Raw genomic sequence first — 14,144 nt, 5'->3', positions numbered from 1 at the left:
CAAACTTCCTCAAATAGATCAGAACCATAATATTTAAATATACATACGAAATATGCTAATCTTAAGTAGTTCTTTAATTCAACAAATAGTGACTGGGCTCCCACAATGCCCCAGTATGACACTCTATACTGGGGATGAAAAGATGAGGCATGGTCATTTTCCCCAAAGATTGGCATCTAGAAAATCCTCAATTAACTTCTTTGTAATCAATGTGTGTCCCCAAAATAAAGCTGTATGCTTTGAAAAAAAATATTCTTAAATTAACACTCAGTAATTAAGATAGCCTTCCCTATTACCTAAATTAAACTAGTATAATTGTCTATAAAATCTCTTTGCCGTAGTCAGATAACTTCAATGATTTCATGAAACTGCTGTGATGTCTGCTCCTCCTGACCTATAAACTGAAGCTCTTCTAAATCCCCAGCTAACTTAAGGTAGCTTTCTCAGGTGGCAGTACTATTTTCCATCTTCATTTATAATAGATATTAACACCTCTTAAACCACAACTCCCATCAACATTTCTGTAATGAAAGTCTGAATTTATGATAATAGTTGGGTTATCCTTTATAGGCATCAAAAGGTTGCTTTCATAGAGTTAAGCTATAAAATCAACATTTAGCAAATCTGAAGCAGAAATGTAAAATTACACTAAAGAAAATGAATGCATCCTAGGATAGCAAGAATTGGTTGTAACCTGATTATATAGAGTAATATAAGTTAAAGACTAAACCTGGGGAATTTAGCCACGAAAGTCAAGGAAAAAAAAAAATGACTCTCAGAAGTATGTTGGCTGAATCTATACCTAGGGAATCTAAATCCAGGTCCATTTAGGAAAGAAAGAACTGGAGAAAAGACTTCAACCATAACGATCCAAATGGCAATGTATCTTTATTGTGATGCCAATCATATTAGACTCTCTTAAATTGATGCCATTAAATATTTGAAATTATAGAACTAATTCCCTTTGTTCTGATTCCTTGCTAACCAAATGACCTTCAATGATTACCCGTACAGGTCAATTCGCAAGAACAAAATGATCTGGTCAAATCAGCCGGAATGATCCAGAGCCAATGTTTGTTGATTGGGGTTTTTTTTGTATTTTTTGTTGTTGTTGTTTTTAACCAAAATACAGATATAAACTGACATTCTGGTTCTAAATGTCAATTTTGTAAACTTGTTTAATGTGAGTCAACACTGAGATATGAATCCATGCTCAATGTGCCATCAATCAAGTTTTGGAACTTGTGAGGCTGAGACCCAAATCGGGCATTATCAAAAATTTCTTGGGGAAATGTTATCCCATGGGAACCTATCTTAAAAGCTAGTTATATTTTTTGTCTGTTTCATTAGGCATTTTCAAATTTATACACTTTTGAAGAACTCTTGACAGTAAAAGGTAAGAAGCAATTCATTCATCTATAACAGATATAAATCATGGTGAGCACATCACACTTATTTGCTTCTAAACTCAATAAGATTATAATATCACAAATAAAATATAAATTCATTTGAATCCTGAAAGATAATGTCCTTCTCTACAGAAAAAAAAAAAAAAAAAAAAAAACACGAACATATTTCTTGTGCCCAGCATCAACAGTGCATCACACAAAGTAAGTGCTTAATAAATGTTGGCTGGATCAATGTTTGAAAGATGAAAAATATCTCTCTAGAGAGTTCTGAATCTTCACATACAGGAAATCTCAGATGAAGTATTTCCATCATTAACATTCATTTGGAATTCCACGGTGTCTTGAGTAATCAGAGCTTACATTCTTAAGATGAAGTTCCATAATAGATATTTTGAGGCAATAAATATGTTAATTAAGATGTTTTCTATACTACACTATTCCCTCTAGGTAATTTTACCCCAGGGGGCACAATACCATAAACTTTTAAAACTATTAAGTATATACCAAATCATTTTCAAATAATATATATCTTATGCATTAGGTATATGTACATTTACTTCAAAGCTTTCAAAAAAGCTCTGGATAAAATTAATAAATTCCTTAACTATTAATGTGCCAGAACTGGCCGGTATTGAATTAACAAATCTTTTCTTATATATTTTAAATTATATATTTATATATAAAGAAACAGGTTATAAAGACAAATCATTACGGTAGAGGTATTTGAGTATTTAGCACACATTAGCCTTATGATTTTTTAAAATGTATAACCATAAAGGTTATGATATTAAATATACAACACAATTTTAAAGACAAGGGCTGGCATATTTTGTTTAAAAATCAGTGAGTTAATCACATCAACTAATCTAACTTCTGAGACTAGCATAAAAGGACTCCATTAAGCAAAGAGAGTTCATTAAAACCTGTGCTCATACATTTCAATAGAGAATTCTGATTTAATGGGGCAACTGGGGAAGTAAGGTCACTGATCAAATGCTGAGAATTACTTAGGAAAGAATTTTTAAGAAATATTAAACTACTCTTAAAGTAATATAGGAGAGAAAAAAAACCAAACCACAAACTACCTATTCAATTTCTCTAATTAGAAAAATTCACACTTGAGTCTAATCTATCTACCTGCCGGATTGCTATCCTCTCCCAAATTCCACAGGTGCTTCAAACTCTCTGTATCCTGAATTAAACTAAATGGAAATATTTGCTTGGAAACCTGCTCCAGGATTTCTCTTACACAGGATATTCCATCATCTTTCCTTGATTAATTCCAGAATTATTTCTCATCTCATCAGGCTTCAAATTCCTATACTAGACTCCAACTTTACTCTCTTGTATTGCCCAAAACGTATTATATCTCAGCTCCCATTGTGGGTGTGTTTACTGAAAAAGCCTTCTACTTTTCCCCTAAATCCTATTCATTTAATAAGTCTCACCTCAAACAGCCTCTCTCTCGAGATAGTCTTCAGAACTAGCACTCCCCTCTCTCCCCATAATAATCAGAATGCTGAGCTTACCACAGCACAATGCCCTGTTTAGATGCCTGTCTTTCAAACTAGAGTGTAAGCTCCTGGAGAACAAACAGGGTATATTATTTACCTTCGCATTCATCTTACAGTGCCAGACACATAAAATGTAGCCTGTAAATATTTGCTGAATTCATCAACCAGAATAATACAACAACATGTCAAATGCCTTTAAATGATAGGCATTATATTAATAAGCATACTTCAAGTTTCAAACACTTAAAGTATTATTCCCAACATGCACAATTAGCAACCATCAGTCCTACAACTTGATTAGTATTATCAAATGAGAATGAATGGTATTACCAAATGCATCAATAAAGTGAAATTTTAGATGCAGACTTTCTAAAAAAGAACTGACTCTAGATATGAACAGGTTACTCTGTTAAGAGAACTTTATCTTTTTCCATTCGTAACAACCTGTGTCTTTGGAGCACTGAGGGTAAATAATGATTTTTCTTTACATATAACCAAAAACATAAAAGACAGAAACCCAATAAAAAATATTTCTAATATAAACTACTTTTTTCTTAACTGAAATTTGCATAGATGCTTTAAATAATAAAAGGTCTTTTTCTTCAATTCTTACCATAAATTATTAGAAATGCCTGCCTCTATTCCATAGACATATGCAGTAAAAACGAAAGAGTATAAGACCTGAATTTCAAACCAATCTGGATTTGAAAACAAACTCTTTTTCTTATGAGTCATAGGTTGATGAAAAACTAACTTGACGACTCTGATAGCAGCAGTGACTATTATTATTTATTGAATGTACCAGAAACTCTTCTAAGCATTTTGCATATATTTCTTCAATTTAAACCTCGCAGCAGTCCACTGAGGTAGGTATTGCTTATCCCCACTCCACAGATAAGGAAACTGAAGCTCAGAGATGTGAAGTGGCATGCCTAAGGTCACACGGCAAGTCAGTGGCAAAGTAAGACTTCTAACACAGGCTTATATAACTCCAAAGCTTGTGTTTTTAACCATTTACAACCTATAGTTTCTGAGCCTCAGTTTCATGTGTTGCAAAATGGAGTAACTACTTACCTCACAGAGCTGTTATGGAAACTAAGTGAAATAATAGGATGCATATAGCACAGTGCTGGGCATCCCATCTACACTCAACAAATTATGTCCTCCCCTTCTTTCATTCCAGTGTGATTAAACATTTATGATGTGGGAAATAGTTCCTAAACACTCCTTACCTATTTGAAAGCGGACATATTCTGAGTATTAATTAATTCACAAAAGAAAATACTACTAGATCAATAAATATATTTTATATAAACAGATAGAAAGGAAAAAGGCAAAGAAAAACAACATGTCCTACTCATTTTAGGCCTGTGACCTTGCTATTGATCATTCAGAACATTGTAACATCAGAATATATCATTACTCAAAGTTAGGAGAGAAGAGCATGAGACCCAGAGATCTCAATTCATCACAGCTTGAAGGAAGACTCTCAACAGAACCTAATTGATCATTTACATTAAAAAAAAAAAATCTGGGGAAGACATATTTGGACAAAGACAGAGGCGCAAGGATAACACTTCTCCAGTAAGTTGTTTTATTTCTCGAACACAGACCTTTACTCTAACTTTGAAGCAGTCTAAAAATGGAGGGAAGGGAGAAATGAGGTACAAAGAAAACATACAGCACGGTATTTTTGTAATTAATTCCCTACACATACATTCTTCTGTTTTTATAATTCTTTTTTTATTAAGTTTACTGGGGGGACGTTGGTTATAAAATTACATAGGTTTTGAATGTACAGATCCATAACGCATCACCTGTATATTGCATTGTGTGTTCACCAGCCGAAATTGAATCTCCTTCCATCACCATATATTTGACCCCTTTTCTCCTTATCTACCTCCAGCTCCCCCACCTCCTTTCCCTCTGGTGACCACTAAACTGTTGCCTGTGCCTATTAAATTTTTGGTTGTTTGTCTTGTTCATTGGTTTCTTTCAGTTTTATATACCACATATGAGTGAAATCATGTTTCTCAAAATTTTCTGTTTGACTTATTTCGCTTAGCAGGACTATCTCAAGATCCACCCATGTTGTCATAAATGTCACATCTTGTCTTATGGCTGAGTAATATTCCACTGTACATACTTCTTTTAGTTATTTTTCTTTACCCCTTTTGGTACATAGCCATGACAATGAGAGATATAAAGAAACCAAATCGAATTCTAAAATTTCCTAACAAGTAAAAACTAAATATAAGGTATGTTGGGTGTATACACAAGCCTCAGTACCACAATTCAAAACAGAGTGAGTTTTTACATCAAGCCCATCTGGTGTTATATTAGGGTGTAGCCTATTGAAATTCAACCAAGGGTGACTGCCAAACTAAGCTATATAAGACAACTCAGAAAGCTAGTGAGTTCCATAATCCAAGCTATATTTTTAAAAGCGCACTCAAGTATATGCTTAACGAGATTATCTGATATTATTCCATCCTCATAAGAACCCTTTTCTACTCCTGTAACATAGTTTTTGTCACCAAACCATGGGTCAGTATGGGACATAGTGGGCACGCCGAGATAATGACATTACAGAGAAATATCAGTTAAGTAATCTAACTAACCTACCAGGTAATATCACAGTTTTATGTCTCAATCCTGACAACTTCTTCCTTCTGCTAAGAGGCCAAGTGATTTCTTTAAGCTTCCATTTCCACATATGAAAAATGGAAATCATAATATACTTCTGCTTCACTAGGTTCTAAAAATGGCAACTAGCTAAGAAAAAAAAAAAAATAATAAGTGCAAAGCACTCTAAAAAGAATAAGCTAGATTCCCTGACCTGATTATTGGTCAGAGTCTTGTAAAACTAGAATTACTACTTCTTCTAATTCCATACGTGTCACCTGGCCATCAAACTGACTGATAAATAGTATTGACTTCAAACTTGATCCACGTGAAGGTTTTAAAGTAATAAAAACGAAGTTTGTGTCACAATGTATTTTCAAACCATTAAACTATCTCCAAATAAAATTTACTCGTTGGCATTATAAAAGTAGATGATAAGAAAAATAACACTAATTACGATTTTTGAACCTTAAAATGTTTTCAAAATAGTCAGCAGCAGGTAAAGACCAGTTTGAAAACAATACTGAAGCAACTTTGCAAGAATTGGAAATGAGCTAACCCAGACAGAGAAGGAATCACAAAGTAAGTTTCATCTGATGGGCCGAAATACAATATGGATTATTTTTATATTGTTCTGTCTGAGTTGCCTGTCTCAGATTCTTAACTTCCAGATTCTATTTTTAAAATCACTTAACACTGTGTATTTCCAGTAGCCATCAAGGCATATACTGTCATCCCTGACACTGAAGATTGTCAGCAGACTCAATATGTACACTAATGATCTCAGGCAACAATACTCATCTTCTTATCAAAGACATCCTCATTCCAGAAGAAAAAGTTTGAAGTTTTCTAAGAAAATTCATTTTAAAACACAGGAAGTAGTCAATATAAAATGTTAAGATCACTAATATCCTTTACTTCTTTTTAAGATTATCTTACATGCAAATTTTAAAACCAAAAACTGTCAGGCATTATAATGTTTTTAGTTCTCTCCCAAGTCGCTGATTCTCTCTTCTAGCGCTGTCAAATAATGATAGCTGCTGTCATTATTTTTATACAATAGCTGGCAGCAACTTGTACAGATACCCTTCATCTCAGAATAGTCATCAAATAACCTAAATAACTGACTAGGACCTTAGAGTAAAACTGACCACTTTGCTAAAGCCAAAATAAGTGAGTTATCACATCTTGTCGATACTTTATGGCCCAAATATTAATTATTTTATAAAAATCAAAGGATTAAATTATTTTATTTTCTAAGCTGTGTTAAAATAACTTTCTCCTTCTTATACATATACTCCTGTCCTCTCCTGGCTGCTACTGGAGGCTATCATAAAGATTTTCACATTTACTTTAGGCTTTAATACTTTCAGTCAAAATTGCAATTCTGTTTATGGAAGCAATAGCCCTTCAGGAAGTATGTTTGAAGATGTAAAAAAAATGCAGAAAATAAATTAAGTTCTTTTCATTTAATAAAGTCAACAAAGCATGTAAGGGTTTTACACAAACCAGTGGTCTTGGGTACAAGTGATTTGACAGGTCACAAGCACAAAAAAACCTATTTTAAGTCACAGAAAAACATCTGACAGACCAACTCTAGGTCTCTTGTTCAAATTAATAGACAAGAGTCCCTCTCTATCACTATTTGCTTTGGCAATCTAAAATGCTGATATTCTCCTAGATCTAACAGAGAGGAAAAATGGGTATCTTCTCCATCTAACACCTAAGTGGGTAACCTAGATACTGTAAATAGAGGCTACATAAAGGATGCAACAGACAGCTCTGAAGTGAGAGCCAAAACATTTAACCTGTAACTCTTTGGAAAAGAACGCAAAAACATGTGCAGCTTAGCCAAAAATCATGCTAACATGAAATTGCCACAGGCTAGTAAGTTTAAAAAAAACAACGACAACAAAAAACCTTTCTACCAAATATAATTTTACTGTCGTTGGGTGTAAAAAGCTCAAATGTCAAAAGCACAGCTCTTATTTGCTCAAATGACCATGCCTACACTCTGCACTACTTATTTTAAAATAAATGAGTGAATTGCCTTTTTGAACCTAGTACTTGTAAAACCAGAATCAAATTCACAAATAAAGGAGCCAATTAACCAATTAAAAAGCATTTTCCTGCTGATAAACTAGTGGAGGCTAGGGGATGACAGTCAAAATCTATGATTAACATTATTATCTACCCCCTATAGTCAATGTTTCTAAAGCCAATAGCTAAATATTTGGCTAACATAAATTGCATATTAATCTATCTTTACTCTTTAGGAAATTATACAAAAATTATCTGAGAAATAAAACTATTCTACCAAGAAATTAGTAACATTAATGGCAAAATGTAAAAACTGTACTGCCTACAGTAAAGTAGTAGCATAACTTTTATCAAATCAATAGCCTACTAGCAAAAAAATAAATTAATGCTACAAGATCCACTATGAGAGATTAGCACTATAATTTAATATGTATTCACTTGCTAACTTTTTTTCTTTCTATGTGATAAAGGAATTTCAATGACTGCTTTTAGAACAAAAGCTTCCTAGGAAGTGTTTCACATTAATGAAAAGAAAACTATTAAAAAGTAAATTCACATCGTTCAATCAAAATTCCAAGTCAATAGCTAGAATCACTTAAAGGTAATGAATTGCAAAATGTATTCAGTAGTACTCTATATTTGCTTATAATTCAGAAGTTTTTACTACTTACAAAGCTAGTAGCTTTATAATAACCTTAAGTTTTGAGGACCGTAAGAAGAGAGTAGAAAGAAAAATTTGTTTTCTCTGGTAATCAGAATTAAGAATATGCTCATAATCCAGTAGGTGATTCAGTTTTCTTTAGTTATTAAATCTTTGTTTAAAAAAAAGGAAAGAAAATGCCTTTCCTTCACATATCACTCAAATAGAAAACTTTTAAATTAAATCAAAACGAGTTACGTATAAGTCAGAAGTCCTTTCTACACAAGAATATAACACATACCAAAAGTATAGGAGAAACACAAAATTTCAAACTGAGTGAGAATACAGCATTTGCACTTGATAACTAAACTGATAAAACAGAAGGAAAAACAAACCATAGTCTTAAAGTATTTTGTCTTCTGTCACTGACGGCATATTGGCATGTAAATTGCTCTTTTACTACAGAAAAACTATGCTTCTACTCCATCAATGAATGACTCTTCATCGAAAATAGTAGCCAAAACTGTCTATTCCTGTAAATTCGAAACATCCTTCCAAATTTTCTGTTTTTCTCTATTCTAAAACAAAACACTTTCACTTTGTTAGAGAAATAGATGTAAATGAGTTTTACAAGATTTTCAATTACACTTCACTTGCAATGCTTTAGAGAGAAACTTTCACGTTAAAAAAATAAATAAATAAAAGCAACACTATAACACTGCAATTCTACCACTGATGGATTAACTTTGTACCAAGGCAATATTAAATTATTTCTTCTTTTTTTTTTTTTTTTTGCTGTGAAGAGTCCTTTGGAAGTGACCTGTTTCTATCTTTTTTTTTTTTTTACCCAACAACAACAAATCTAGTCATAAACCTGGCAAGTCAAAACAATAACCAGCAAAGCCTAACATTTCTTACCTGATAAAGGTAAGCACCAGCTCCCAAATGCCACCTTGGGATAGTTCAGACTAGTAAGCAAGCTCATGTTTTATGATACTAGAATGAACAAGAATAAATCTCTGTTGTTCTTTCTTTAGCAAAATCTATAGCAGCAGCAACACCACACTGTGAGAGGACCCCACAGACCTAACGAATTCACGTCTGTCACTAGAGAAAAAGAAAAAAAATCATAAAATGAAGACTTACTGCTTGTCATGTGATTCGGTGAGGCATGCTGTCCATTGGGTGTGCTTGAGGTGAGGTCAATTGCCATATTGGAGTGCTCCCTTTCAGGTGAAAGCTCATTGTCACCTGCTTTCACAAAATAAAATCTTTTGGTCTCTGTTCATCATCACATAAAATCTAATTAGCAACTTTGTTTCATACATGCAGTGGCATGAATAGCCTTGAAATTTTAATGTAATACATTTTTTCCTTAAAAGAATCTATAAAGAAATATCATTTAGAAATATATAGTAAATGAATGAAATGATGAAAAACCACAACCAGTCCACAATAAAAAAAATTAGAAAATTTCATCTTCATAGTAACCTTAACTGTAAAATAAAAAAAAAAAATTGGAATAGTTGACTTCTAAAGTATCCTTTAGTTGGAAAAAAATGTTTTTAACTTCTAATTTAATCATTAAGCATACGGTATTGATAATAAGAATTTTCCAAAATGCTGGCTATCAGAGTTGGAAATTTGAAAGAATTGGCTAAAAACATGTCAACTGAAGGAAGCTAATTCTCTTTCACATTATCTGTATGAAAAATTAGGAGAGTAGTAAATATTTAGTATGTGCCATATTAGTAGATATATATATCACCTGACCTATTCTAAATTTAGTTAATCAAATACGAAAGTGTGGATCTGCTAAGTTACTACAGATTTACATGTTATCTTTAATACAGTTAAGTATATTTCTACATTTCCTTCTTATTTCACTTGTATGCTGTTATTTTCTCTAATGTAAAGGCAAAGTTGTGAACCAGGAGAAAATAAGAGTATTGAATTCATCATAAAAACTTATAATGGAGGAGTTAAAATACAGGTAATACAAAAGCATAATTTTATTACCGATAAAAAATTAATGAAAATGAATACTTACATGTTATATAGCCATCAATAGCCTCTGTTTCCATAGTCAAAGTGCAGTGCTGCAATAGAAAAGATTATACTCTTAACACAATGATTCCTTTCAGTTCTGCCATTAAAATGCTTAACTTATTTGAAGCTCCAAGCAGTTAGCCCATGTTGCTGCTGCTGCAACCTGTGCCCAAGAAACATACTACAGTGTACTGTATGTGCTCATTTGCAAGTCACTGAACTCTTTCTGCAAATGATCTGATTCCTACTGGAGATAGGATAGGAAAGATAAGTGTGCTGTGAGATGGGCTGTAGCAAGAAAGGAATGAGTCCCTTAACCAGAATTGACTTTGTTGAAAGAAAAAAAAAATGGGGGGGGGGGTTATATCTGAAACGTGCCAGCTTTAACTGGGATTTAAGTATTTTACCATTCACTACTTCCCACAATCACACTGCAGTTTGCGGACTTCCCTAGTATACAGATAGCTCTATTCACAATTGTTGCAAGTTGGTTCATCATGTTCTAATAGGGAGGGGGGGAGGGAAAACAAACATAAAACAAAACAAAACAAAAAAACTTAGTGCCCAAGTGTGTCTCTAAGATTTCTGCAGCAGTTACCCAACTCCTGGACTTGTATTGACATTTTAGCCTACCCCAAGTTCTGTGTAAGCACCTGTTCAATGTAACCTTAATTCCCTGCCAGACCATGGTTGGATATAAATGCCGAGTTTACTTAATATATTCTGATTTTTAAAAATTTCATAAACTTTTGCTGTTGGGAAGGGAATCACTTTTTTTTAAAGTTTGGGGAATTATTCTCATGCACCAATGACGCAGAACAAGAACTTAATTCTCAGAAACAAAAGTAAGTTGTATGAGATGACACCCCCTAGCTTTGATTTTACATAATGAAAAGATCGATAAGCTAACTGTATTCTTTGAAGGAAAAAGTTTAAAGAATTGACATGTCCTGAGGAGATTTTTACTTATTTTTTTTTTTCTTTGGCCCTGGTCCTTTCTGCCTTTAGTTTCAAAACTCTCATTGCACCAGCAGCTAAATTATTCACAATGAGCCATTTCTGTATTGATCGCCAAGTATATTTAGCCCTGGCTCCTGGAATTTCTCCATTACTTACTGGAAAACAGGCAGCTTCACTTCTTGTCTCCAAAACCACTTCCCTTCTCCCTCCCCTCCCCTTTTTCACCACCACCCTCCCTACCCCCCAAAAAACTTTTCTTTCTTTATGGAATAATCAGATCAAATTCCCAACTCAGCCACTACATAGCACTTAAATTTCAACCTGCTGTACTGTTATCAAATTCTTTTAAATTATGATTACATAAGGCTTTAAAGAAAGGCATCTGTAAAGTTTAAAAGGGGCGCAGTTCTTCGGATATTTTACAAATGAGTTTATCTCTTTAAAAATGTACACATTCAACACACACATATTAAAAAAGAAACGTCAGGGAGAAGCGAAAGAAGTCTGCCCCATCAATGAAATGGTTATTAACCCTCGGGAGAAGGAAAGAAGGAAAAAGAAAAGGAGAAAGAGAAACGAAATGTACATACAAAAGAAATTGTCCTTTGATTAAAAAAGATTCATCACCATTTCCAGCTCTGTCGGGAGATCTCAGCTTCTTCTAACCCCTCAAAGAGGAGGTGACAATGTCGGGCTGAAGATAAACGGAGAGAGAAAGAAAGAAGTTTTTTGTGTTTCCCCCTTCGCTTTCCCTCCCTTGCCCCCTCCAAGCCAAGCCCCCTGCAGAGTTCAAGGCGAGGAGGAAGGAAAAGCACTTTACAGGTGGGTCATTCCGAGCCCAAATCCAGCAAACAGATCGGCTGATAAACAAAACCAAGAAATGAGAGAGAAGGAACACCCCCCTTCTCCTCCTCCTCTCCACCTCCTCCTCCTTTCACCCCTCCCCCTCGTCCCTTTGGGATGGTCTAGTAGGAAAAGTCACTCAGGAATGGCACCACGTACTTTCAGGAAAGAGGAAAAAGAGAGAGACAGAGGTCAGTCAGTGCTACAGCAATGCGATTAACAAGAAGAGAAAAAACTTGATCCACCGGTTCTTTAAGAATCGACCAAAAGCTAAGACAAGAAAACTGAAAGAAAACGGGGGGGGGGGGGGGGGGGGTGGAATTAGAGGGGAGGGACAGTCAGGCAGAACCCAGCAAGGAACCTAGGCCAACTTCACAGAACTGTTTTTCGCCCTTGGCTAAATAAGTAAATAAATAAATAAACAAATAAATAAATAAATCTTAATTCCACCTCTTTCGCCCATACTAGAACCTGTCAAAGTGACTGCTGCTTTTTTACATGTCATATGTTTTATTATCATTATTATTATTATTCCAGCAAGATCTGGATATTACCTTCTATCTAGACAGCTGCAATTTACTCCAGGCTACCCAACCTTTCTTGGAATTCAAGTTAAAACAAAGCAAAACAAGTCCAAATCCATGACAGCTATAGAGATGAGAACTGATTAATCGATTAACATCCCAGAAACAGATTACAAGGAGGGGACGATAAATTAAAGCAGAGGACATCATCTTCAACCCGATTCCCTGAGCGTCCTTTACAGAAATTATTACCCTAATCATAACCACAATCCATCCCTCCCGGAGAAAAAAATATATTATTATTATTATTACTGGTTAACAGCAACAAGTCATTTGATCACAACACAGTGCAAAACGAGATGCTATATAATTACACTTAACTTTGAAAACACTCCCCCCTTTGCAAATCAGACACACATTTATATATAATCTATGAATCAGAAGACAAAACAAGAGCTGTTCTTCACCACGCAAAAGCCAAGCGGAGATTTACCTCAGCAGTGCATGCAGTAAAATAATCCCATCACCCTTTTGTTTGTGTTTACTGTTAGTGTGTCCTCTCTCTTTCTTTCTTTCCTGTGCCTAACGTGTGTTTGTGCACTGCAGTTGGTGGTGGAAACTAAGGCAGTGGATCTGTAGCTAAGGGTAATCCTGTTTTTACTTCCTCCATCTTCAGCGAGGAGCAGGGTTAGCCCGGGACAGCTGGTCAAACCCCGAGAAACCGATCCGCCGGAGCCCGAGCACATCTCCCCCGCCGGCCGGGCTCGCGCAGACGCCCGCGGGCGGAGGGCGGGCTGGCGGCGGCGGCGGGCAGCGGGGCCCGGGGCGCGGGCGGACGGACGTGCGTGCGCGCGCGCGTGTGTGCGTGTGTGCGGGGCCTGGGCGCCCGTGCGTGTGTGAGTGTGTGGGTGTGCGCGCGCGGGCTGGCGAGGGCGCGTGTCTGCGCTCTGGGCCGCTCGGCGCGCTCGGCAATCGATTACAGGACAAGTGCTGCCCCGGCGGCTCCGCGACGCGCGCACTCCTCCTTCGCGCCCACCCGCGCGCCCGGCCGCGGCGCCCCTCGCCCGGCGGCCCTCTGGACGGCGGCCCCGGCACCCCCCGAGAGGTGCCACAGGTAACCCGCTTCCGAGAGTGCCACGAAGACCCCCCCCTCCCACGCACCCACGCCCCCTGAGTCACAATAAATCTCACATTTTCTGCCGGCTGCGAAGGAAGGATTGCAACGGCGAGGGGACGTGCATTTCAGCCGCGTGAAGTTTTCTTTCAAACTGGGATTTGTGGTGAGGCCGGGCGAGGGGAGCGGACCGCGATCCAGGCGCCCGACGCGAAGCTTCGGGATCGGCGTCCTGGCCCGAGTCGAGGTGTGCGCGTGGACCCACCCACTCGGGCTTCGCAATAAACTATGCCTTACAGTTTCAGTAAACGGCGCCCGATAGACCAGGACACGAATCAGGGTAGAGGGCTCCTCGGGAATGGATTGAGAAGGAAATTTAGGTCTGAAATGAAGCTCAACTATTACTGTTTTGAAAGTGCTTTACAG

At 36.3% G+C, this 14,144-nt stretch overlaps 1 protein-coding gene across 19 annotated transcripts in view; it reads right to left on the bottom strand.

The window, feature by feature from the left end:
- IKZF2 (IKAROS family zinc finger 2) overlaps positions 1-13,926 on the bottom strand; it is a 147,114-nt gene extending 133,188 nt beyond the window's left edge. For 2 of the 19 annotated variants that reach the window (XM_036237532.1, XM_036237528.1), the window contains exons 1-3: positions 11,865-12,047; positions 10,279-10,327; positions 9,375-9,482 (exon numbers count right to left, since the gene is read on the bottom strand). In XM_036237532.1, the coding sequence (XP_036093425.1) occupies positions 9,375-9,482; positions 10,279-10,327; positions 11,865-11,867 (160 nt within the window). In that variant the 5' untranslated portion in view covers positions 11,868-12,047. The other 17 variants (XM_036237518.1, XM_036237529.1, XM_036237522.1 and 14 more) reach the window with 16 other exon arrangements.
- Positions 13,927-14,144: the final 218 nt, after the last annotated feature.

Source organism: Rousettus aegyptiacus, unplaced genomic scaffold, assembly GCF_014176215.1.
Source record: "Rousettus aegyptiacus isolate mRouAeg1 unplaced genomic scaffold, mRouAeg1.p scaffold_m13_p_2, whole genome shotgun sequence".
Classification (NCBI taxonomy): Eukaryota; Metazoa; Chordata; class Mammalia; order Chiroptera; family Pteropodidae; genus Rousettus; species Rousettus aegyptiacus.
This window is presented reverse-complemented; position numbering and strand designations above follow the sequence as displayed.